Source organism: Oryctolagus cuniculus, chromosome 16 (assembly GCF_964237555.1).
Source record: "Oryctolagus cuniculus chromosome 16, mOryCun1.1, whole genome shotgun sequence".
In the NCBI taxonomy this organism is placed as follows: Eukaryota; Metazoa; Chordata; class Mammalia; order Lagomorpha; family Leporidae; genus Oryctolagus; species Oryctolagus cuniculus.
The window spans coordinates 16,924,403-16,950,775 of record NC_091447.1 but is presented as its reverse complement, the minus strand read 5'-3'; the positions used below and the strand labels follow the sequence as shown (position 1 = coordinate 16,950,775).

Here is a 26,373-nt window from a genome sequence, read left to right as displayed (position 1 = left end):
CAAGCTCTTTGGAGATAGAATATTTTATATATTTATCCCCGCAATGTAAATATTTATTTGATTCTTCCTCTTTTCTCTAATGAGTGATTTCACTTCATTAATCTGTTCGAACTGGTCTTAATTTTCACTGTCAGTCATTCTGGCTCATCCCTAACCCTAATCAAGTTTCGCATTTTCCGGAACAAAGAAATAAAAAATAACATCGATAGTGAACTTGACAGCACTAACACATGGCTCATCTTTGCTGTCATTTTTTAATCTTTAGGATAAGGTCCTGTCTTGTCCTCCCCACTACTTAACTGGAGGAGGTGGTCAAAGAGCTTCAGCTTTATCTGCAGTGCTCCATTTTTTATATTGTGTTTACCTCCTGCCGGAGCAGGTCCTCAACCTCAGCTACACATCACAACTAGCTGGGGTGCTTTTAGAAACCCCGTCCCAGGCTGCCTCTCACTTCTGTGAAATCATTTTCTGAGGGCAGGATCCATGGCAAGGATGCCTTGTTATTTATCTGCCAAGGTCTTCTTAATCTTCTCCCTCCTCTCCAGCCCCAAGAGTGGGGAACATGTGATCTACAGGCCATATAGAGTACATAAATATGTAGGCCACTCCTATTAGTAGAACAATATTTGGGGGCCAGTGCAGTGGTGTAGGGAGTAAAGCCATCACCTGCAGTGCCAGCATCCCATATGGGCACCAGTTCAAGTCCCGGCTGCTCCACTTCCAATCCAGCTCTCTGCTATGGCCTAGAAAAGCAGTAGATGATGGCCCAACTCCTTGGGTCCCTGCGCCCACGTGGGAGACCTGGAAGAAGCTCCTGGCTCCTGGCCTCAGATCAGCCCAGCTTCAGCCACTGCCACCATTTGGGTAGTGAACCAACAGATGGAAGACCTCTCTCTCTCTGCATCTGCCTCTCTGTAACTCTGCCTTTCAAATAAATTTTACAAATCTTTAAAAAAAAGAAAAAAACAGTATTTGGAAGGGAAAAAAAAGTCCTTCATATTTCCAAGTCAGCTGGCTCTATAAATAATGAAAAAGATAAGGGAACAAAGAAGGCTTTTCTTTACCCTCTGAATAAGTAAGCCACAGATTTAGAAAAAAAAAATTTTCGGTTAAAGATTTATTTGAAAGGTAGAGTTACAGAGAGAAGAAAGGCCAGAGAACAGTATTTTTCATTTACTTGTTCACTCCCCAAATGCCTACAACAGACAGGGCTGAGTCAGGCCAAAGCCAAGAGCCAAAAACTCCATCTGGATCTCCCACATGGGTGGCAGGAACCCGAGTTCTTAGGCCATCATCCACAACCTTCGAGACACATTAGCAGAAGCTGGATTGGAAGTCCAGAGTAGCCAGGACTCAGATCAGGCACTCCAACAGAGGATTCAGGCATTCCAAGCAGCAGCTCACCTGCTGTGCCACAACACCTGCCCCACAGGACTTCATGTGTCATTTACCATACATGCTCTCAGTGTGTTAGGATGGGGATCTCTCCACCCTCGTGGTTGCTACAAGCAGCAGCATCCATAGGCCTAGGGACTTGAGATGGTCCAACTTTGCCTTCCTCTGGCTGTGGCCTCTCTGTGTGGCCAGGAATTTATGAGGCAAAAGGGTACATGTATCTGGAGCCCATGCTCCCCATCTCCCATTCTGGGCTATGATCTTGGACCTCAGAATCCCCTGACCAGTTGACTTTGAATCCAGTCCCAGGATTCCATCAATCTAAGAAAAGGTGCACTTTTAAGGAACCAGAAAGATGGCAATGAAATTCAGTCATATTTATCATATTTACCTACACACATAAAACTCCACAGCTGTGTCTCAAGAATGGAAACAACTTTGAGTGACTTCACCTTCATCATGAAGTCATAAAAGCCACTGAATGGTTTCATTTCAGGCAAGAAAGGAAAAATAGGAGGCGGCATACAATTGTAACTAAACTGAGCCCAAAGAGCGCCTTGGGGCCCTGTGTATCTGAAGTAAAACTCAAGGTGGAGGATTCAGAGCACTTCTCCTATGCACGTTGTCAGAGTCCCTGCTAAGGAAGAGACTTTAGAAAGACCTTCGCATTCCCTTAGTAGGATGTGTTTATATCTGGGACAGATTCAGAATATTTGTAACTAATGAGGGAAAAGGCAGTGTCTGACTCTTCCTGGAGTTTCCTTCTGCCTCTTTCCTGCTGACGTAACGAATCAGCTCTTACTCCACCAGAGGACATTAACAGCAATAATCTTTCTGTTCATATTTTAGTTTCCTAAATGTGTTGATAAAACTAAGCCAGTATTCTACCCAAAACCTCCTAAAACCTTCGCTCCTAACACTTCTTTAAATTCATGGGACCCTATTTATCCTGCAAAAGAAGCCAACATACAAAGAAATCTTGAGAGGAACCACTGGATCACTTCATACACTCACAACTTTACAGGTATGAGTTCACCTGAATACAGGTAGAAATTACAGCAAAACTGGAATAGCTGGCAAAGGCTGCCACACGCTTCCCCCTTCTAATAGTTCTCTGTTTCCCAGTCCAAGTACTACCATCAATTAAGGTGGGTGGTCAGTTTCTGTTGATTGTCAGCTGGGAGACACAGTTGGTTTTCATTTCATTGGCTTTTTATGAGTCTTACAAAGGTAGTGGGTAAGTTTCTTATAAAGGGTAAGGGTAATTCAAGCCCCTTTTTTTTTCATTTACTCTGACAAAATAATAAGACAATGTTTCCATTAAGGTCTGGGGCCCATGGACCCCCTTGAACTGGATGATTACCATGAAAAGGAGGTAGCAGAGTTAACTGGACAGATAGGATTTGACCCAGAGCCTGTAAGTAGTTACAGTCAACTCTCAGTTACTTAGGGGTTGGGCTCCTGTTTACTGTACTTTTTATTTGTATCATGAATACTGGTGACCACGCTAAAGCTAGCAAAGGGAAACTTTGCAACCCATGTCAGAAGCTAATTCTAAACTGATCTGTCAATTGCCTGGAAAAAATAAGCAAGGTTTCCCTTCCTCTTCATAGTGCTATTTTTTAAATATATATATGTAGAGAGAGAGAAAGATTTTTCTACCATGGTACTTGTAGCTATTTCTACCATGCAACTTGTGCAGTTGCTAAAATAACTTACAAGGAAACTGATTTACCAAAGAATAGACCTTAGCTAGTAATTTAATGGGATTCTCAGTAAGTTCTGGGGACCTTTTCCTATCTGTCCATCTTGTGCATTACTGCTGCTTTTGAGACACAGGCTTCCTCACAACTGTCTCAGTAATTGAGGGGTGCCTGAATTGCAATCAGAAGCCCATAAATTCTCTGCAGATAGCAACAGAGACTTCTCACTTGGCTATGGGAAAGAAATGGCCTGAAAGAACTGATCAAGGCCTCCAGGGACAGAAAGTATCATCTGTCAGCTGAATTGTGCAAATGAAATGAAATGACCTAACAGTATACATATGTGTTATTTTATTTCAGGGCTAAGTTTTGTCCTCTACAACTGTAAATTTTAGAAACAAAATTATTTTCAAACATGTATGAAAGGCACACATAAAATAACTTTAAGAGTCTTTCAATTTAAACATTTTTTTAGATTGAGCTGAACATATTTATTTTGTACAAGCTTCAGCATTTCAGAAGGTGATACAAAATCCTAAGTGCAAAAGCGGTCTTGTAGACTTTGCCTTATCACTTACTGGGTGTTTGTAATTGTTTTTTATTTTTCATCTGTGACAAGCATTCCCTAAGGCTCAGAGAACTACACGTCCTCTGACTCTGTCAGGGGAGGTCAGCAGCGGTCCAGAGTCCCACAGGCATGGCCCCTCAGGAAGCAGCTGTATGATTATTGTGAAAAAACAGATGGGCAGTTATACCAAGGGTGCTTGTCAAGTATGTTACACATAAAATTACTGTGCAAGCAAATCAACAAGTAAATATTAATAACAAAATATATCTAAAATAGTTCAAAGTTTTAAAAAGAAAATTCCAGTGAATCTGGTTTATGACAAGTGTAAATAACAAACTCTGGGAAAGTATATTTTAATGGTAATAAAAATGTGTATGGAACATTTTGTTGTAGAATGAAAGAAAGGTACTAAAACTACTTCTTGCATAAAGGAATACTTCTAAATATGATAGATAATCCCTATTTGTTTTTGTTTGTGACAAATTAAAGAAAATATGTCAAAAGGCTGAGAGCTCTTCCTTTCTTCATAGTATTTACTCAGGGATTATCTAAGTTACAACAATTTTTTAATAACTCAGTATGGAAATTCTTCCAACTATGAACAGATTAGGTTCCAAAAGAATGTCCATTTTTTTAAGTTCCAGCTACAGTTAGTTTAGCAACACTTTCATTCTTTGTTGTCAGTTCCATCATAATCATAAATACATCCTTTTTCAATTTATTATTATAAAAATTTTCAGAGATGAAATAATTTTAGTTAACACCCAAATACTCACCTAGATTCTACCATTAACATTTTACTGTACTTGTTTTAACACATAATTTATTCATCTTATCACCCCTCTAAACCACCCATCAATAATATACTTTAATGTTTTTATGCATTTTTTTTTATTTTTTATTTTTTATTTTTTTTTTTGACAGGCAGAGTGGACAGTGAGAGAGAGAGACAGAGAGAAAGGTCTTCCTTTGCCGTTGGTTCACCCTCCAATGGCCGCCGCGGCCGGCGCGCTGCGGCCAGCGCACCGCGCTGATCCGATGGCAGGAGCCAGGAGCCAGGTGCTTTTCCTGGTCTCCCATGGGGTGCAGGGCCCAAGCACCTGGGCCATCCTCCACTGCACTCCCTGGCCACAGCAGAGGGCTGGCCTGGAAGAGGGGCAACCGGGACAGAATCCGGCGCCCCGACCGGGACTAGAACCCGGTATGCCGGCGCTGCTAGGCGGAGGATTAGCCTATTGAGCCGCGGCGCCGGCCTGTTTTTATGCATTTTAGAGTAGAGTTTTACCTCTAATCACTGATCATACATATTATTAACCAGAGGTTCAGCATTTGCTTGCCGTTTTTTTTTTTTTAAGGTGAAATACACATTCAATGAAATTGCACAGATCTTAAGTGTTCATTCACTGAGTTTGACTAATGGATACAACTTTGGAACCTAAACCCCTATCATTCCAGAAAGTTCCTTCCTGCCCCTTCACACTCAATCCCTCCCTTTTTCCCCCACCTGACGTATCTATTAATATCACTTTGAATACACAGGACTTTTGCAGTTATCAGACATGACTGAGTTCATAGCATTTACAACACATCTCAAAGAGAAGCACAGACACACATCAGAAAGCAGCATGGGCCTGACACCTGGAGCCAGATAAAAGGCTCACCTCAGACCTCCCTTCCAAATCACAAGTGAGAAGGTCAGGCTTGGGGATTTCATTCTCTGAAAGTGATCCTGATATATTTCAGAACCCTTGCCTTGGCCCAACACAGAAGGCATCAGCCCAGTCACATAACTGCACATGGCTGCTAATGCCATCTGTTGATGATGGGCAGAAGTTTCATTTCGCTGATCCCTGTCTATCTTTGAAAGCTGAAAAGCACAGTGTTCCTACATAGAAGTTTCCCTATAGCCAAATACAACATGTTCTTCCCATACTATCTGAAACTAGAGAACAGTTATTTGGACCCAGATTTCAGTACTTCAAATACACTGCAATATGTACACCTACACCCATCCCATGTTTGCTCAAACAGTGAAAATGGGTATGAGTTTTGACCTGCCATTGTGCAATATCCTTATAATGCCGTACCTATTGATTGATTTTCTTCTTTTTATTCAACCACTACAGCAAGAAAAATCCCATCCTGTCTTAAAACCTGCCAGGCCTTTGGAAGGACGAATTGCCCGACTGATTCAAAAACAACGTCCTCTGGAGGCTACTGTACAGCAAACACCAACTTCCTGTCCAGATTGTACCCCTAGAGTTCTGTGTACTTTTCACACCTTTGTACCCAGTTCTGCAGAAATGATGGCACTTAGTGATAATGTACTGGCTGGTGTGACCCATAGAAACCAGGATACTGAGGAGAAGATTAAAGAAGAACAAAGCTTGCTGTCTACCTATGCACTGCCACCTTACTATCACACAAAAGATCTGACTAGCATTTATGACATAAAACCATTTCCAAAAATCACTGATACTAAAAAGACAGAGGATTTGTACTGGAGACAGCTATCTTTAAAACCCCAACCCATGCCTTACTATAAATCTAACAATTACATTGACTACCAAGATTTAAAACCGGCCATATATGATAAGTATTCTATGTGTCAAAACCCTTACAGTTTTAGGAAATCTAGTATTCTACAAAATAATCCATCCATGGAAGATTTCTCTTTAGAACATGTTTTAAGTAAGCCAGAAGAAGAATCATGCTTGAACCTGGAAAACAGTGAAGAAACAAGACCTATTCTGGGTTGGATTCCCAGAGCAGGAGTGGCCAAACCTCAGAGCAGCTTGCTGGAGCTTAAGAACTCTTTTTCAAAAACTGGTGCACAAAAGCGTTTCCTTAAATCAATTCTAGAAGACCAAAAAGACCTCAGGGACAGGGAGCATTCAGGGATGAGACATCAATTTTATGGCTATAATTCCCATTATTTCTATAATTGAGATATTCGTTCTTCCCTTCAAAACCCAGCTTCTTACAAGAAAAAAAAAAAAAACAATTTCCTGTATGTTGCTGAATTGTTTGTTGGATTAAGCCAAATGACTTTGTTAATTAGGATTATGTTTTCAGGACTTTACATTAGGATCTGATCAGAAGAACCCAGAAACGTGATGTTCTGATTTCTTGAAAAGTTAACAATTTGGTAACAAAATATTGAGCCAGAAAAATGTAGTATTTAATTTCATCTCCAAATTATACTCTAAGGAAATCTCCCAGAATCATGAAAAGCAATGTGTACAACAAAATTTACATCATCCATTGTTTTACAAAAAAATGAAAATTTGAATTCAAATTTTCAATAATTGACACATGACTATTCAAACTATGGAACCTTAATAAATATGTAAATACTGTCCCTTTGTGTGACTTTTTGTACAAAACAGCAGTAAGTAGAAAAGACAAAACTCAAATGCAGTTACCTGAAGGATGGTCAGCTCTATAATCTCTATTACCTTAATATAGTAAACATTAATAGTCCCTGCTCCTTTCAGGACTGGGGAAGCTTTGTTCTGCCAAGGGCCATTTTAATATTGATAATATCACTTGCGGGCCATATAAAATTATCGGCTTAAAAATTAGCCTGCTGTAGATCTATTGAATTTTGAGTCCCAACAGTGGTTGCCCTGGCACAAACAGATGTTCCCCACCCCTGCTTTATGTAAACATGTAGACAAAATCACAGAAGAAGACATGAACGCCAAAGTGCTTGCATGCACGCATTTCAACTTGGGTATGTTTTCTTCAACTTTCTGAAAGAGAAAGGCGACTATTCCTTTTGTGTAATACAATTATTTTGTCAAGATAGAGCAAAGACTTTCATTAGTAACTGGCAAGTTCTAATTGTGGCAAGAAAGGATTGCTTGAATCAGTTATCCTAGAGCCCCAAAATAGCACTTCTGGAAGGTGTTCACCAAGAGTTTAGCTAACTCCCTCCCATATGCAAGTCAACTCACATAATGTGCCAAAAAGTACATTTTTAAAGCAGTTTATTGGGAGATTTCAGTATTTAAGTGAATTTTTTTTCTTGTTTCATGACAAACCTGTCATTTGATTACACTGTTCTTAAAGCTATTCTGGGCTAAAATTACAGAATTTTGTTTCCTGCTGGATTAGTTACATCAGGTATCGTGGAAGGCAAAAATTTACGTGGTCAAATATTAGAGAAAACTGCGGGCAACAAAACCAATCACACGACTTAATCACTGGATTCTCAATAGCCTTTAACAGGCATTGGACTTGGGAATGCCCAACACGAGATGTACACAACTTTTTAATTTGGTTCTTTTATCATAGACCCTTGTCACTGAATTGGAATTCCAAAGAACAAAGATACAACTCTGAAGTACAGGAATTGGAGGTTTTAACTACACATTCTTCCTCGGGTAGGAAGGAGTGGGCCTGCATTCTAATGACACTCGTTCACTCTGCCCACCTCCCTCCAGGGGATGTTCAGCCTTCTCTTTACACAATGTCACTGTCTTTCTTCCCAACTCTTAACTCTGCTGACTGATAGGACTAATGGATCTGGCCATTTTTGGTGATAGAAAATACATACAATCCTTTAAGATGTAATGTAATCAAAAATATCCAGGTATGCTCATTAAAAACTCAGTTCTGGAAAATATTAATGGAAGCTTCTATTCATACATTGAAGATTAAGATAGATTGGATCCATGCATCTAATTTCTCTTACTATAAAAAAGCATGTTAAAGCTAAAATTTTTATTGTCATTGTATTTTGTTTTTGTTTTATCATATACGTACAAAAGCAAGAATGAAGCAGGTCGGTAAGAGCTATCACTAACATTTTGGAAAGGAAATAAGCGAAAGGTACATCCTAATTGGTTGACGACATTAAAATCCTAAACTGTCATTGGACAGAACTTTCAAAACAGTGCCAGGAGCCTTTAGGTATGAGAACGATGGAAGGGTTGGGGTTGGGGTTGGGGAAGGTGGCGAAATTCAGAAACATCATGGGGGAAGCAGAGACACCTGCCCCCTGGACCTTCTCTACATCTTATACCCTCACCCTACACCTCAGCACTGGGGGCACCTACCCTCCCTCCCCTTGACAGAATTCTGAAGGGTTGTTTTCTGAATACAGGTAAAACAGAACTTCCAGTACAGAGAACGCCAAGCATAGCTGGGGCACAGGGGCTGTTGTAAAAATGGTGAATAAGTGATTTACCAGAGTCTCAGCAGGAATCAGATGCTCAAATGATTTCATTGAAGGAGTTCTGGGTAGAGTCTGGGTACAACCATGCAGGCAGGGTTAAGGGAAACTGTAGGGGATGGGGAGGCTCCCAGAAACTAGCAACAGCAAAAAGCTTCACCACTGCCGGCCCCAGGAGAGATGAAGGCCAGAAATATTTTGTTTCTCTAGTCATCCACTGATGGACACTTGGATTCTTTGACTATTATAAATAATAATTTAATATATTGGTGAGGATAACTGAAGTTGCTGTTCATATGTAGTAGTAATACACTCTCTCTCTCACCTGGAAGAATTTATTGAAGTTATTTGGCTTGTTTATTCCTCAGATGTTTTGTCTAGTTTTCCACTGGAGCCATCTGGATCTAGTCTTCCTTGTAGAAAGGTTTTAAATTATGGCACCAATTTCTTTAACAATTACAGAACTATACAACTTTGCTTTATGATTTTGATATAAATTGCATGTTAAAGAAAGTTTTTATTTAATCTATATTTTCCAAAAGGTAATTATTTTAAAATTGACAAATAAAATTATATATATTTATTGCACAAAAAGTGACATTCTGAAATATATACATTGTGGAATGGCTAACTTGAGCTAATTAACACATGCATTACTTCCCTCAACTATCATTTTTATGGTAAGAACACTTTAAACCTACTCTCTTCACATTAAACACATTTTTTTACTTATTTAGAAGGCAGAGAGTGAATGAAAGAGTGAGTTCACATTTACTGGTTCACTCCACAAATGCCTGCAATGGTTGGATGATGCCAGGAGCTGGAACTCAATTCTGGTCCCGACATGGGTGGCAGGAAATTACTGGCACCACTGCTTCTGCCTCCTAGGATCTGCATTAGCAGAAAACTAGAAAGATGAGCCAGGGCCTGGCATAAAACCCAGGCACTCAAATATGGGACACGAGCATATTAACCACGAGGCTAAACGCTTGCTCTCCTTCCCCTCCTCCCCCTCCTCCTCCTTCCACCTTCATCCTCTTCCTCCTCTTTCTCCTCCTCCTCCTCTGCCTCCGCCTGTTCTCCTCCTCTTCTTTTATCTGAAAAGCAGAGACAGCCTTTGAGTAATTTTTAGAATATAGCATGTAAACTATAGTCATCACATTCCACAACAGATCTCTTGAACTTGTTTCTCATAACTGAAATGTTGTATCCTTTGATCAACTGTCCCCAACTCGGCCCTCCAGCTACCACACCAGCCCGTGATAAATATCTACTCTCCATTTCTATGAATTTAACTTTTTTGGATTCTTCATAAAAAGTGAGATCCGTGAGATCATATGATTGTTTGTTTTTCTGCACCTGGCTTATTTCACTTACTATAATGGCCTCTGCATCTATCCACATTGTTCATGGCTATATAATATTTCTTTAGGTACAGTTACCACATTTTCCTATGGACACTGTACTAGTCAGTTTTTCTTACTACAATGAAATACCAAAGAAAACTAACTTTAAAAAGAGAAAAGGTTTGCTTACCTACAGTTTTAGAAGTTCAAGACAAGGCAGTCCCATTCGCTTTGTCTCTGGTAAGGGTGGCAAATAGCAATGGTGGCAGGTGCGAGGAGGAAGGGTCACGTACAAGCCAATATGCCATGAGGAGGTGGGCCCAAACACAGCCTTAAACCAACCCTCTTATGAGAATTTAGGCCAAACAAAAACCACCAGTGACCTAACAACCTCCCACTAGACCTACCTCCTAAACAGTTTCATCATCTCTCAGGGGACCAAAACCTCTACTACCTGAGTCTTTGGGGAACACCAAGACTAATACTCAAACCACAGCAGACACTTAGGCTGATTCTATACCCTGGCTATTGTGAATAACACACCAAACAACATGAGAATGCAGACCTATTTCTTTTATTTTTTATATATGCCCATTAATGGGATTGTTGGATCATAATATGATAGTTCTACTTTTAACTGTTTGAGGAACCTCCATTCTGTTTTCCTTTAGGACTGTAGTATATTTACTTTCCTATCCTTGTGTGCAAGGGTTTCCTTTTCTCCACATACATCACCATTTGTTATCTTTCACCTTTCTGCTAATAACCATTCTAACAGGTGTGAGGTGAAACATCACCATGGCTTTAATTTGAATTTCTCAGATGATATTATTACTGATGTTGAGAATTTTTCATATAAGCCATTTGTATGTTTACTTTCTTAAGATTTATTTATTTATCTGAAAGAGTTACACAGAGAGCAGAGGCAGAGAGAGAGAGACAGAGAGAGAGAGAGAGAGGTCTTCCATCCGATGGTTCACTCCCCAATTGGTCACAATGGCTGGAGGTGCACTGATCCAAAGCCAGGAGACAGGAGCTTCTTCCAGGTCTCCCATGTGGGTGCAGGGGCTCAAGGACTTGGGCCATCTTCTACTGCTTTCCCAGGCCATAGCAGAGAGCTGGATCAGAAGAGGAGCAGCTGGGACTAGAACCGGCGCCTGTCGCTCCCCCTCTTCATGGAGGAACGACACAGGACCCTGCGCTGTTCTTTTGTCTGCTCGGCCCTCCCCGGGTTTGCTGCTGGTTCTTCCCAGGTTGGCTACCGACCCTTCCACCTCCGTGGAAGGGCAGTTCCCCCTGCCACTTTCCCCACTTCCGCGGGGGAGCGGCACACCGCCGGCCGGCTCTCTCAGGGGCTGCTCATGTGTTCCTCTTAGATGTTCCTGGTGCATGTTGTCTCTCTCCTCCTTTATAGTCCTCTTCCACCAATCCCAACTCTGCTACCCACACGCCGAGTACGCTGCTCTCCTCCAATCAGGAGCAGGTCCTGCTGTTTATTGGTTGAACTGGAGGCAGCTGTGTAGAAGCTGTTTCCTCCTCTCCCAGCGCCATATTGTGGGAGAGCAGATGCATAGAATAAGTCTTAATTCGAGTAACAGTCTAGTCTGAGTTGCTCCCCACAGGCGCCCATATGGGATGCCGGCGCTTCAGGCCAGGGTATTAACCCACTGCACCACAGCACAAGCCCCTGTATGCTTACTTTTTAAGAAATATTTATTCAGGTATTTATCCATATTTTTAATCAGGTGTTTTCTTGCTCTCGAGTTGTATTTCCTATATATCTTGGGTATAATTCTTCATCAGATTATGGCTTGCAATATTTTCTCCCATTCTATGTCTCTCCACTCTGTGGGTTGTTTTCTTTGCTGTACAAGGGCTTTTTAGTTTGATGTAATCCAACTAGTCTATTTTTACTTTTGCTGCCTGTGCTTTAGAGTCAGTAATGCTACTTTATTATCTTTTCAATGTGCACAAGTTGTGTTATGATGCTCTCTTATTCATTCATCATATGAATTTTTTAAAGATTTATTTATTTGAAAGGTAGAGTTGCAGAGAGAGAGAGAGAGAGAGAGAGAGAGAGACAGAGACAGGTCTTCCATTCACTGGTTCACTTCCCAAATAGCTACAACGGCTAGAGCTGGGCCAATCTGAAGACAGGAGCTGGATGTTCTTCTGGGTCTCCCATGTGGGTGCAGGGGGCCAAGGAGTTGGGCCATCTTCCACTGCTTTCCCAGGCCATAGCAGAGAGCTGGATCAGAAGTGGAGCAGCCAGGACTCGAACCAGCACCCATATGGGATGCCGGCACTGCAGGCGGCAGCTTTACCCACTACACCACAGCGCGGGCCCCTTCACATGAATTTTTAGAGACTTTTTTTCATGATCTTTCTTACCAGATGTTGATCACTTATATAAGCCCATTCTTTTATTTTCAAACTATCTGTATCCTTATATCTTAGATGTGTCTCTCACAAAGATAAAATATTTGTTTTCTAAAGTACTTGTTTGGAGCTGGCATTGTGGCACTGAAGGTTAAACTCCTACCTGTGATGTCAGCATCTCATATGTGCATGGGTTTGAGTACCAGCTGTTCTGCTTCCAATCCAGCTAATATGCCTGGGAAGGCAGCAGAAGATGGCTCACACATGGGAGACTTAGATAAAGTTGCAGCTGTTGTGGTCATTTTGGAAGTGAACCAATGGAGAGAAGATCTCTTTCTGTCTCTTCCTCTAACTCTTCAAGTAAATAAAATACCTCTTTAAAAAACTAAATAATTAAATATCTGTTTTATAACTGCAGATGTAGTTCCTTTAATGTAATAATTGGTCAGTTTGGGTTTTAATCTACCATCTTATGATATGCTTTTTTATTTTTATTTTCCCTCTCATTTTTCTTTGGCTTTTAAAAAAAATACCATTCCATTTTCCCCTTACTTTGAAAAATATACACAATTTTTCTACTATTTTATTAGTTTTCCCAGGCACTAAAATATACCCTCTTCCTAAATAATGAAAGAACCTAAGAATACTTTATTTTACCTCTCCCCCCATATCAATAAAGACCAATTACTGCATCATTAAAGTATCACAAAATATCACAGGTTGACCTTATAATTCAGAAGATCAATTTCTGTAGCTGGACATATGTCATATTCATCAGCCAGCTGAACTGTACTTTTTTCAGAAATTTAAATGTAATTCAAAATTTTTTCTGACATATTTCTAACCATTGCAGCTTGCTAAATCAAAGCAAGTGAATTTGAAACAAGTTCAATGTAATCTCCTTTAAGGATCAACTCAGCCTTTTTGGCTTCAGATGCTGATCAAGCGATATTTGTTTTCGTTAAAGATTTATTTTTTATTTATTTGAAAGGCAGGGTTACAGAGACAGAGGGAGAGGCAGACAGAGAGAGATCTTCCATTCACTAGTTGATGGCCAGGGTTGTGCCAGACCAAAGCCAGGAGCCTAGAGCTTCCTGTAGGTCTCCCACATGGGTGCAGGGACCCAAGAACTGAGACCATCTTCTGCTGCTTTCCCAGGTGCATTAGCAGAGAGCTGGACCAGAAGCAGAGCAGCCAGTTCTCAAACCAGCACCCATATGGGATGCTGGTACTGCAGGCAGTGGCCTAATGAACTATGCTACAACACTGCCTCCCCCAAATAAATAAACCTTAAAAAAAAGTATATGAAAAACTTAAAGCATTTGATGTTAAAAACACTTACCAAAATAATATTGAAGGGAAACTATCACAACACAATAAAAAATATATGCAAAAAACCTACAACAAACCTCATACTCTCTGGTAAAAGACAGAAATGTTCCTCTAAAATCAGGAATAAGGCAAAGATGCCCAATTAGATATTGTACCAGAAGTTCTAACCAGAGCAATTAAGCATGAAAAATAAATAAAAAGCATCCAAATAAGAAAGGATAAAGAAAAGTCATTCTGTTCAGACGATCTTATATGTTAAAAAAAAATCCTAAAGATTCCACAAAAAAGCAGTTAGAATAAATGAATTCAGAACAGCAGCGAAGTAAAAAATGAACGTGCAAAAATCAGTTACAATTCTATATACTAATGATGAACAATCTGAAAAGAAAATTAAGGGGAGGAAACTACATTTACAATAATGCACACACACACACACACACACACAATGCTTAGCAATTAACCAAGAAGGTGAGAGATTATACAATGAAAACTACAAAGCATTCTGAAACAAATGAAAGGCAAATAAATGTAAAGATATCTCATTTTCACATATTAAAAACTTTTATATTGCTGTCAATATTACACAAAGCAATACAGAGACTTACTACAATTCCTATAAAAATTCCAATGATTTTTTTTGAAGAAATGGAAAAACGTATCAAAAAACCATATGGAATTTCAAGAGATTCTGAACAGCTAAAACAATCTAAAAGAGAACAATTCTGTAGGAATCATACTTTCTGAAACTAAAACGTATTGTAAAATTACAGTAATCAAAATAGTATCATACTGGCACAAAGTCAGACATACAGACCAATGGACTAGAATGGAGAGTCCAGAAATAGACTCTGACATATACGGACAAGTGACTTTTGTCAAGTGAGCCAAGATCATTCAATGCAGAAAAGGCAGTCTGTTCCACAAATGGTGCTATGAAAACAGCACTATCTGGACTCAGAAGAATAAAGATGGATCTAACCTAATACCATGTGCAAAAATTACATACAAATGAATTGTGAACTAAATTTAAGTCCTAAAACTGTAAAAGTTCCAAGGAAAAAATAGGGCAAAAGTTTCAAGACATTGGGTTTCCCAATTTCTTGGACACGATTCCAAAGCCACAAGCAATAACAGAATAAGGACAAACTGGATTTCATGAAAATTTTAAAAATTTGTACATCATAAAATACTATCGGGCCGGCGCCGCAGCTCACTAGGCTAATCCTCCGCCTAGCAGCGCCGGCATACCGGGTTCTAGTCCCGGTCGGGGCGCCGGATTCTGTCCCGGTTGCCCCTCTTCCAGGCCAGCCCTCTGCTGTGGCCAGGGAGTGCAGTGGAGGATGGCCCAGGTGCTTGGGCCCTGCACCCCATGGGAGACCAGGAGAAGCACCTGGCTCCTGCTATCGGATCAGCGCGGTGCGCCGACCGCAGCGCGCCGGCCGCGGCAGCCATTGGAGGGTGAACCAACGGCAAAGGAAGACCTTTCTCTCTGTCTCTCTCTCTCACTGTCCACTCTGCCTGTCAAAAAAAATAAAAAAAAAATAAATAAAAATAAATAAAAAGTTAAAAAAAATACTATCAACAGAGTAACAGGGAATCCTATAGAATGGGAGAAAAAATATTCAAATCAATATTTGTTATGGGATTAGTATCCAGAATGAATTCAGAATTCCTAAAACTCTATAGCAATAAAAAATTCCAATTAAAAAATAGACAAAGGACTTATTAGGCATTCCTCCAAAGAAGATATACAAATGGACAATAAGGACATGAAAGATGCTCAACATTAATTATCAGGAAAACCAAATCCAGAGCACAAGGTATTAGCTCAAAACATTAAGATGGCTACTACAGGTAAAGCCACCGCCTGCAGTGCCCACATCCCATGTGGGTGCCAGTTTGAGTTCCAGCTACTTCATTTTTGATCCAGCTCTCTGCTATGGCCTGGGAAAGCAGCAGAAGATGGCCCCAGTCCTTGGGCTCCTACACCTGCATGGTAGACACAAAAGAAGCTCCTGGCTCCTGGCTTTGGATCAGCCCAGCTCTGCCTTTTGCAGCCATTTGGTGAGTGAACCAGCAGATTGAAGACCTCTCTCTCTGCCTCTCTGCCTCTGTCTCTCTGTAATTCTGCCTTTCAAATAAATAAATTTATCTTAAAAAAAAAAAAGATGGCTACTATTTAAGAAAGAAAGGGAAGCAAAGGAAGGAGGGGGGAATGGGTACTGGCAAGGATGCAGAAAAACTGGACCCCATGTACACTACTGGTAGGAATAAACAGCACATTTACTGCTGCCATGGAAAAGAGTACATTAAAATAGAACTACCACATAATTCAGCAATTCCACTTCTGGATATATATTTCAAAAGAATGGAAAGCAGAGAAGCCACTATTGTGGCACAGTGGGTTAAGCTGACACTTGGGATGTGAACATCCCATATCAGAGTGCCAGTTCAAGTCCCAGCTGTCACACTTCTGATCCAGCTCCCGGCTAATGTACCTGGGGAGGCAGCAGAAGATGGTGCAAGTGTTTGGGCCCTTGTCTCCTGAATGGGAGACCCAGATGCAGTTCCTGGCTCCTGGCTTCAGCCAGGCTCAAACTCTGACTCACTCTCTCTCGTTCTCTCCCTTTCTCCCTCTTTCCCTCCCTCCTTTCTCCATATTACTCTGCCTCTAAATAAATCTCTAAAAAAATAATTGAAAGCAAAGACCTCAAGAAATATTTGTACATCCATGCTCATAGCAGCAGTATTCACAACAGGTAAACACAGAAGCAACCGAAGTGCTCACTGATGAACAGCAAAATGTAGAATACACATATAATGTAACCCAGCCTTAGAAAGGAAGGAAATTTTGACATATAACATGGATGAACCTTGAAGACATTACTCTAAGAGAAATAAACCAGTCACAAAGACAAATGCCATATGATTCCACTGACATGAAGTACTTAGAGCAGACAGAACTATGGACAGGGGCTGGCATTATGGTACAGCAGGTTAAGCCACCACCTGCAATGCCAGCATCCTGTATAACATCCAGTTTGAGACCCTGCTGCTCTGCTTCCAATCCAAGTCCCTGCAATATGCCTAAAAAGCAGCAGAATGGCCCAGTTTGGAGCTCCTGGCTCCTGGCTTCAGTCTTGCCCATTCCTGGCTGTTGCCACCATTTCAGGAAGTGAGCCAGTAGATACACAGATATCTCTCTCTCTGTCTCTCTCTCTTTCAAATAAATAATTTTTTTAAAAAATAGAAAGTAGAAAGGTGGCTGACAGGGGCTGAGGAAAGAAAATGGAACATTGTTGTTTAATGAGTATATTAGGGTTCTCCAGGGTGACAAAACAAAAGGATATACCTGTATGACATACAAAATATAACACATATAAATATGGGCCATTGTATATATTGTGTATATACATTTATGTATATATTATATATGTATATATATGTGTGTATATATGTGTGTGTGTATATATATATATATGGAAGAGAAAGGATTTATTAAGAGAATCAGCTCAATTACAGAGGCTGAGAGGTCTTACAATAGGCCATCTACAAGCTGTAAAACCAACAAAGCTGGAAGCATGGCGAAGTCCAAGTTTTAAAGCCTCAGAACCAGGAAAGCCAATGTTTGCTTTTTTAAGATTTATTTTTCAAAAGCTAAAGTGACACAGAGAGAGGGACAGAGAGAAGATATCTTTCATCCGCTGGTTTACTCCCCAAATGGCCACAACAGCCAGAACAGGGCCAGGGAAAAGCCAGGAGCTTAGAACTCCACCCAGGTCTCCATGTGGGTGGCAGGGGCCCAAGTGCTTGGGCCACCTCCCACTGTCTTGAGGCTTATTAGCAGGGAGCTGGATTGGAAGCAGAGCAACCCAACCATTATTCCAATATGGGATACAAGTGTCATAAGCAGCTGTTTAACCCACAGTGCCACATGATGGCCCAGGCCAATGGTTTAACTCTCAGTCCAAGACTGAAACCATGAGAATATAGTGGGCTGCTAGTGCAGGTTCCAGCGACCAAAGACTGGAGTTCTGACTTCCAAGGGCAAAAGGAGAGCGTGTTTTGGCTCCAGAACAGGGAGAAAGGGCATAAAATTCACATTTCCTGTTTTTTGTTCCATCCAGGCCCTCAAAAGGTTGAGCGGGCCCACGGAAGCTGGGAGAGAAGGGATCTTCCTTACATACTCCACTGATTCCAAGCCAGTCCCTTCTGGAAATACCCTCACAGACACAACCAGAAATAACACCTGATCACTGTGTAGGTAGTTCTCAATCAAGTCCACACCTAAAATTAACCATCACAATGGGGAGACACTTTCACAGCTGCAAGATAGAGTCCTGGAAATGAGTGGTAGTGATAGTGGTACCATATGAATGGACTGCATACCACTGAACTGTACTCCTAAGATAGTTAAGATAACAAATTTTATGTTGTATGTATGTTCCTCCCCATCCCACCCTCCTGCCTGCTCTCAGAATTACAGTATCTTGCTTTTTTTTTAAATTATTTCTTTACCTCAAATATAGCTATCACATAAACGCATACATACATGGGTACTTCAAAAAGTTCATAGAAAATGGAATTGGAGGCCGGCGCCACGGCTCACTAGGCTAATCCTCCGCCTGCAGCACCAGCACCATGGGTTCTAGTCCTGGTTGGGGCTCTGGATTCTGTCCCAGTTGCTCTTCTTCCAGTCCAGCTCTCTGCTGTGGCCCCAGAAGGCAGTGGAGGATGGCCCAGGTCCTTGGGCCCTGCACCCGCATGGGAGACCAGCAGGAATCACCTGTCTTCTGGCTTCGGATCGGCGCAGCGCTGGCCGCAGCGTGCTGGCTGTAGCAGCCATTTTGGGGGTGAAACAACGGAAAAAAGGAAGACCTTTCTCTCTGTCTCTCTCTGTCTAACTCTGCCTGTCCAAAAAATGAAGAAAATGGAATTGGAATTGGAAAATAACACAAAATCTCCACAAATTTTTTACACTATCCATTTAGGCGTGTGTCTTAGTTTTCCTTGAACTTTTAGAAAGTTTATCACACTATATGTAGTTTATTTCAATGATTACAATTTTCATTTCTAGAAGTTACTTTCAACTCTTCCTGAAATTTGCCTGGAAAACTCCTGTTCACTGTAGCTTTCTATTTTCTTCTTTTATCTGAATGGTTAAATGCCATTTCATAGTATATGTTTTAAGATAAATAAAAATCACTTACTCTGTCTACAAAGGTCACAGGCCATTTCCCCCTCTACCTTCCTTCAAAGAATTTCCTTAGAGGATCTCTAAAGACTGAGTCTTCACTCTAACCTTTTAAAGTAAACCCCTCAGAAGGTCTGGGTCCATTCCTTTGGAAAGTAAACTCCTAGGAAGATGGAGCTCCAGGGTCCCTGTCACCTTGGGAGTTTAATGCTGGCATAGCCATGTATTTCTGGTGTGTATACAGGGTTGGGGGTGTTCATTATACTTTAGAACGACAATAACGCATACATAAATGGTTCCTCCAATTCCCAGGTGAATCTACTGGGAAGGAATGTGATAACAAAACAAAGACTCAACCAAGGAGAGGATCTGGCCAAACTGTGATGGCAAATCTTCCTCAGGAAAACAGATCATAAATCCAAATACCAGTGATCAGTGTGCTGCCAAACAAATAGGGCACTGATGACCCTGAAGCCTCATGTTACACGCTAGCTAAAAACAGCATGACATAAAAAAATCATAACTTGGGGCCAGCTTTGTGGGACAGCAGGTTAAGCCACCACCTGCAACACCGACATCCAGTGTCAGAGCACCAGTTGGAGTCCCAATAGCTCTGCTTCTGCCAGCTTCCTGCTAATGTGCCTAGGAAGGCAATGCAACAAGACAGCCTGAGTGCTAGAACTCTTGCCTCCCATGAGGAAGACTCAGATGGACTTCCTGGATACTGGCTTTGACCAGGACCAGCCCCAGCCCCAGCCATGTGTCATTTGGGGAGTGAACCAATGGATCTCTTCCTTTCTAACTACCTTTCAAATAAATAAATCTTTAGAAAATAAAATATAAAGAGATTCTAATTTAGCTCTGTTGTATAATTATGTGAGATTTTTGGTCTGCTTTGGCAGTTTCTTGTGGGTTACCTATATATGCACTTTTTTGTTCCTGCTCAACAATAAAAATGATTGCTTCTTTTTTAAATGGATGTGAAGAAGTCTCTCTGTTGATAAGATTTTCATCTCCAGTAACTACTAATTCCAACACCTGTGACCTTCTGGTGGTAAAATTTTGCTCTTTGTTGCTTTCCATTACAATCTCATGCTTGGGACCTCTCATGACTATGAGAGTACTCAGGGGCCTGGGTCAAGATAGTCCTCAGGAAAAGATTTGTGCTTGTTTTCTGCCAGACAACAAGACAAGCTGCTCAACCACGACTACTTGGTTCATTTTCAGACGTTCCTTAGACCCTGCAGGTAGGGCAAAATCAAATCCCAAGCCTGTATGAGGGTGGCAGACCTGTAGTTATGAATCCTTGGAGAATAACTTTTTCTCCTCATTCAGCACCAAGGCCAAGACAGAGGAGACTAACCTGGTCTACGCCTTTGCCATAAACAGGCAGCATTTTGTCCTTTGGATTCAGGGCACCAACTCCACCTCCGACCTCACCTCACCACCCTCCATGGGCTTCACTTTCATTTTGCTGATGTGCTGTCATAGCACAAGGCTCCTCCCCTGCAGCAAAGGTCCATAGGTTGGCCCTGGAATCAGTTCATGTCTAGTACATTCACTTTCCTTTTTTCCCCATAATTCACCCTCTGCCTCCAAACAGAGGATTTTCCTTACTTCTTGTGGCCTCGTTATTTATTTTCATGGGGAGGAGGTAGATAACTAGATTTTGTTCATCAGAAGGTTTTTTAAAACTAAGTCATCTACTCTGTTGCTGGCAGGAAAAACCAAAGGCATTGCTTTATAATCTCTCTCTTGGTCTCTCTCTAACTCTTCCAAATAAATAAATATTTTAAAGAATAAGAATTTCCAGTTTTGTATTTTCTTTCTAATAGGAATAAATGTAAAGGGAAATCTATCCATTCACGAGGCCAGTCGATTTACTGGTATGATCTGTGGCATCAGCACTCTGATACCCCATTGATCAACTCCTTAAAGGACAAACACTAATAACTCTTGATACTACAAACATCAGAGACTTGCATAGAACAACTACCTGTTGAAGGACCACATTTTCCTTGGAGGAGTATGGCTGGCAGTATTAGGACTTGGCTTCATAAAGATGCGTTCAACATGTACAATTTTTCCTCTTGTCATTATTCCTTAAATGATACAATGTAACAATGCACTAACACATTGTATTTCATAGTGTAAGGGATTTAGAAGTAATTTAAAGCATACAGGAGGACGTGCATGGTTTGTAAGCAACTCCTGTACCATTTCTGTGAGAGACTTGTGCAGATTTCTGCACTAGCAGAGAGGTACCCAAGGTACTCTAATCTTAGAGGGAGATGGAGAATTTGGGGCAGAAATCACAGGACCAGAGATATGCAAGCCTGGGGTAATGCAGGCGAACTTCCTAGTGTCTACTGCTTCCATTGAGGGTGGGAGAAAGGATACCAGAATCTAACTTCCGCCAGAGTGCTTACTGACTCACTCCAGGTACCAGGTAAAGCATGGACATGCGTACATGCATTCCACAACCACTCGACGTTATGAGTGTGGCAGTGCCAGACGGAAAACAGGAATGGAGGAAAGAGTCATCAGAATGTAGGGGCAGAGTCTGGAAGAAAGCTCCCGGGGCCAGAACTGAGTGAGTGGGGTAAAGGGAAGCTGAACAACAACAAAAAATATCTACATTTCTGCTATGGCCTCAACCGCACTGGCTACCTGGGACGTGACCTTTACCTAATTTCCAAGGACTCTCTAATCATCGAAAAACGTGACTTCCTAGACGCCGCCTGCACACCCTCCCGCTGCTCCGCGTTTTGGAGGGTGTCCCCGCCCCAAGGGCATGCCTCCCTGGGTCTCGGGCGTCCACCGGGCACAGCTGGGAGAAAGGTGAGGGCAGAACAAGGGCCCCAGCCCGCAGGGTCAAGGTAAAGGTCGCCAGCTGACTGGGGGACAATCAGGTCACTTCTCGGGGCGTCCAGGTTAGGGCGTGAGTCGAACGTGGTTTGGCTTAAGCTCTTTACACCCTGCGCCCAAGAACTGTTACCTCAGGAAAACAACGCCCAGGATCCAGACGGAGACTTCGCTCCGCGGGCGCCCGGAGGCGGCAGGGTGACGTCATCGCCCCCCGCCCCACCTCGACGCCCTGTGTCGCAGGGCCTGCCGTAAGGGCCCGGTAAGCCAGGCCTCCAGAGGAAGGGCACCCGCGAGGGACACCCTACCCTGCTAGCCGGCATGCGCGCTGGCGCAGGCTCCTGACGCTGGGACCAATGAGGAGCCGCTACGTCACTGCGTATGGCCCGCCTCGGCCGCACGTCGGGCCGCGCGGGGGCGGAGCGAGTGCGGTTGCACCAACGCCGGTACTTAGGCGCGGGCCGGCGTGTCCTTGGGCTTAGAGAGCGGGACGTCCAGCTTCCTGGTGCGGTCCTTCAGGGCGCGAGCTACTAACGAGCGGTGAGCGCCGGAGTGCGGAAGCAGCCGTAGGTGGCGGGCAGAGCTGTGGAATGTGCGCACATGCGTGGGGAGCGCGCGGTGGAGCGCGGGTCGTAGCCAGGCACTTCCCAGTGGGGTCCACGCGGGCCGGACGGGGCCGGGCGGGAGAAGCGGGGATTTCCTGGCCAGCTGGCGCCCGGGAGCTCACGGCGCGAAGTGGGGCAGCGTCCTGAGTAGGCAGAGGGGCAGACTCGCTCGCGGACTGGCAGGGACGCGGGCCTCCCGGCCGTGGGTGGTGAGGAACCAATGGGCAGGATTTCCCCCGCGAGGGCCGGAGCGCGGCCTTTCACGTCCACCTACAGAGAGCAGAGCCTGCCTGCTGCTCGTGTCAGGGAGGGGTCGTCTCCCGATAACCGCGCTGGAGCTCCACCCAGGGGGGCTTCGTGAGTCCCCGTGAACCCGAAGCCGACCTGCATGGTCGCCCGTGGGCGTCTTAGAACTGGAGAGAGCGAATGTGCCTCGCGCGGCCCGCCCGAGTCCTCCCAGCCACCGCCGGCGCCTTGGTGCTGGTGTAATTTAAGCTGCGCGGGTGACCTCCAGGGCCCGAGGGGACCAGGGCCTCGTTTTGTACACAGCGTGCTTCACCTGATCCTCAAGAGAGGAGGCTTTCGGTTGTAGTGTGCGTAAATAATCAGGGCTTGTAAAAAAAGTGGGGATTTGGGTGGTTTGGGTGTACTGTAATCCCAGGTCAGGTTTGTGACTTAGTGACCTTGACCTATGCTTTTGAAACTGGGTTATGAAGTAGATCTCCACTTTGCCCAGGCTTCCAACATGTGTACACACAAGAAATGAGATTTTCAGGAGGTTCCCTTAAGTAGTGTTTCAGTATTAAAAGTATTGGGAATGTGCGGAGCGAAACAAAATTTGTCCTGGCTCTGAATGCTGTAGAGTAGCAGTGATGTGGTAGCTCCAATGTATTTGTTTCTTAAGGGAAAAAAAAAGTTACTAAGCTGGATCTTTTTTTTTTTTAGAGTTAAAAATGGGTGATGTTGAGAAAGGCAAGAAGATTTTTGTTCAGAAATGTGCCCAGTGCCACACTGTGGAAAAGGGAGGCAAGCACAAGACTGGACCAAATCTCCATGGTCTGTTCGGGCGGAAGACAGGTCAGGCCGTTGGATTCTCCTACACAGACGCCAACAAGAACAAAGGTAAGAGGAGGGCAGTTGCCCGGTAATACAGCACCAGTTGAGTGAACGTGCCCTGTAGCCAGCTCTTCTGTCGGGAGTGTGAGATTCTTAACCAGTGCATCTCTTCCTTAGGCATCACCTGGGGAGAGGACACGCTGATGGAGTATTTGGAGAATCCCAAGAAATACATCCCTGGAACCAAAATGATCTTCGCTGGCATTAAGAAGAAGAATGAAAGGGCAGACTTGATAGCTTATCTCAAAAAAGCTACGAATGAGTAATAGCTGGCCACTGCCTTATTTATTACAAAACAGCAATGTCCCGTGACTTTTTTTATGTGTACCATAATTTAATTCTCATACACCAGAATTCAGATCATGAATGGCTGACAAAATATTTTTGTCCAACAGTCTAATATTGCCTTGTGTGGTTAAATAGGAAATTTTGGTAGTAATTCCAGTTCAGTGAATGCCCTCACTGTTTTCCCCTTCTAAGGATATGATTGGACTTAACTAACAAAACTTGTCAATGCCATCCCAAAACCTGTTGGGAGATTGGATTTAGATTTAAATGCTGGGGAAATTGCCTCACTGTCTCAGAACTGAACGAGATTCCCTTGTTCTTTACCTACCTAAGGCAAGAGCTGAAGACATTTGGAAACGTCTACTTTGTATTTTTGGTCTTAGCTGTGGCAATCTCATTAGAATTTCCTGTATCTAAACTTCTGCCTTTTACTTACTGAAAGGCATTTTAGTGTGGTTTATGCATATCAAATAAAGAATATTTAACACTTCTCACATTTTATAGATGATCTGTAAGGTCAGGTGCTTTGAACGTCAGCATGACCAGGTGAAGTAACAAGTTACACTTGCTGTTGAATTCTTTACTACCTTAGACTGAGTTAGAATTCAGGATTGTCTATAAGCAGCCATTTGGAAACACATAACACTGAGGAGCTACTGCATATTTGTGTTTAGTAATGCTGCTTTTGCCAGCTCATGGAAGGACTAAGGTAGAGGAGATACCATCAGCACAAAACCTCTAAAATATGTGATCACAAGACTTAAGAGAATTAAAAACAGAGTTATAGATCATGATTTTTTGACTGTGTCTGCTTTAATGATTCATGCTAAAATTTTAATGGTTAAAGAGTGTAATTGCCCTAAATATTGGTGCATCAGTGTTCCTAGTTGTAGAATTAGGTTGTGTTGGCTTGGTCATGTAGGGCAGCCTGGACTATAGCACTTCACTAATTCATCCCTAAAATTTCTTTGGCCAGAATGAAAACTGCAGCATTTTTGCCAAATGCGAGTGCCAAATGTTGCCGCTCAGTTTTGTGGTGTGTATCAGTGTATGATGAAATAGTGAGTTATTTTGGACAATCTTTGCCATACCCTTTTTTTTTTTTTTATTTGACAGGTAGAGTTATAGACAGTGAGAGAGAGGGATACAGAAAGGTCTTCCTTGCGTTAGTTCACTCCCCTAATGGCTGCTATGGCCAGCGCTGCGCCAATCCGAAGCCAGGAGCCAGGTGCTTCTTCCTGGTCTCCCATGCGGGTGCAGGGTCCCAAGCACTTGGGCCATTCTCCACTGCCCTCAGGCCACAGCAGAGAGCTGGACTGGAAGAGGAGCAACCGGGACTAGAACCCGGCGATGCAGGCAGAGGGTTAACCAAGTGAGCCACGGTGCCGGCCCCTGCCATACCCATTTAGAGTAGTTTCTGAAATTTTATGGAGATGGTGGACCTGAACAAAGCTGTAACGTGTATTAAGGGACATCTGTGCTAGTGGAGGTAAGAGCCATGTTATCAATAGGCCTTGAAAACCTGGCAAAGTACTTAGTGACATGCGAGTCATTCATAGAAGAAATGTGAAAAACAAGGAAGTCAGTGTGGAAGCACATGCTGAAAGTTAAATAGCCACTTAGGGTACCCTCATGCCACATCAATTCATGTCTCTGGTTTCCACTTTTGATTCCAGCTTCCTCCTGTGCATCCTGGGAAACAGGGTGGTGGCCTAGATACTTAGGTCCTTGCCACCACATGGCAGACCTGGATTGGTTTCCAAGTTCCTGGCACAGCCTCAGCTGTTGCAAGCATTTGGAAGTGATCCAGCAGACATAAGATATCTCTCCCTGCCTTCCGAATGGAAAGCAAAAATATATGAAAATTTTTCCTGAAATATTCAGAAATTGAGCTTTAATAGAACTTAATGACTGCATTTAGCAGTACCCAGAGACGATGTAGTGCTGAGCCCATGAGGGACAAGTTTGGACTAACGTGGGGAAGCCCTGGAGGTCAGAGTTCCATTTTGCACCCTGGGAATGATGCAGAAAGTGAACATCATTTAACCCAGAAGTGATCAAGTTGTGGCACAGCCATCAAAACTTAGAATTGCTGCTTAATTCACATGAAAGCCACTTGGGCTTGGTGTTTTTTTTTTTTTTTTTCGTTTCCTTATTTCTGTTCCTCCTACAGCAGCCAAGGCCTGCATGGGCACTGATGGGAGCCTGCAGTGTTGTACGTCAGTTAGACCTTAAGCAAGTACCTCTGATGCTTATAGTATAAGGTAACCTGTAAGAGCAGAGGCAGAGGTGTTTCCTCAGTTTGCAGTATATGCTCTTAAAGGAAAAGGGGATGGATAGGCTAGCACTGTGACCCACGTCTTTGTTCCTAGTGCTTCATTGTAAGTGACTAGGTTAGTGATA

The 26,373-nt window shown here is 42.7% G+C and overlaps 3 protein-coding genes across 17 annotated transcripts in view; 2 read left to right on the top strand and 1 right to left on the bottom strand.

Annotated features, from left to right (window-relative positions):
* Positions 1-7,027, top strand: part of SPMIP4 (sperm microtubule inner protein 4) — a 30,756-nt gene extending 23,729 nt beyond the window's left edge. For all 3 annotated transcript variants that reach the window (XM_008261548.4, XM_070059671.1, XM_070059672.1), the window contains 3 exons: positions 2,245-2,419; positions 2,721-2,812; positions 5,793-7,027. In XM_008261548.4, the coding sequence (XP_008259770.3) occupies positions 2,245-2,419; positions 2,721-2,812; positions 5,793-6,614 (1,089 nt within the window). In that variant the 3' untranslated portion in view covers positions 6,615-7,027. The remainder of the gene's footprint in view (positions 1-2,244; positions 2,420-2,720; positions 2,813-5,792) is intronic.
* Positions 1-22,233, bottom strand: part of LOC138845860 (uncharacterized) — a 159,251-nt gene extending 137,018 nt beyond the window's left edge. For 4 of the 11 annotated variants that reach the window (XR_011383079.1, XM_070059675.1, XM_070059673.1 and 1 more), the window contains exons 1-2: positions 22,095-22,169; positions 9,874-9,942 (exon numbers count right to left, since the gene is read on the bottom strand). Coding sequence is in view for 3 of the 11 variants with exons in the window: in XM_070059675.1 (XP_069915776.1) it covers positions 9,874-9,942; positions 22,095-22,169 (144 nt within the window). In the remaining 8 variants the exon portion in view is untranslated. Of the gene's footprint in view, positions 1-9,170; positions 9,255-9,873; positions 9,943-21,092; positions 21,910-22,094 lie in introns of those variants that run through there. The other 7 variants (XR_011383081.1, XR_011383087.1, XR_011383085.1 and 4 more) reach the window with 5 other exon arrangements.
* A 12-nt stretch (positions 22,234-22,245) lies between these two features.
* Positions 22,246-24,764, top strand: CYCS (cytochrome c, somatic). 3 transcript variants are annotated; one of them, XM_002713723.5, is made up of 3 exons: positions 22,246-22,501; positions 23,512-23,688; positions 23,800-24,764. In XM_002713723.5, the coding sequence occupies exons 2-3, from the start codon at positions 23,520-23,522 to the stop codon at positions 23,946-23,948; spliced, it is 318 nt and encodes a 105-aa protein (XP_002713769.1). In that variant the 5' UTR covers positions 22,246-22,501; positions 23,512-23,519; the 3' UTR covers positions 23,949-24,764. The 3 variants fall into 3 exon arrangements, with proteins under 3 accessions (XP_002713769.1, XP_002713768.1, XP_069915777.1); XM_002713722.5 differs by having other exon boundaries at positions 22,355-22,527; XM_070059676.1 differs by having other exon boundaries at positions 22,393-22,553.
* Positions 24,765-26,373: the final 1,609 nt, after the last annotated feature.

Coding starts and splice junctions, on each gene's coding strand:
- CYCS (XM_002713723.5), top strand. CDS start 23,520: ATGGGTGATGTTGAGAAAGGCAAGAAGATTTTTGTTCAGAAATGTGCC. Junction 23,689..23,799: donor AGACGCCAACAAGAACAAAG/GTAAGAGGAGGG, acceptor TCTCTTCCTTAG/GCATCACCTGGGGAGAGGAC.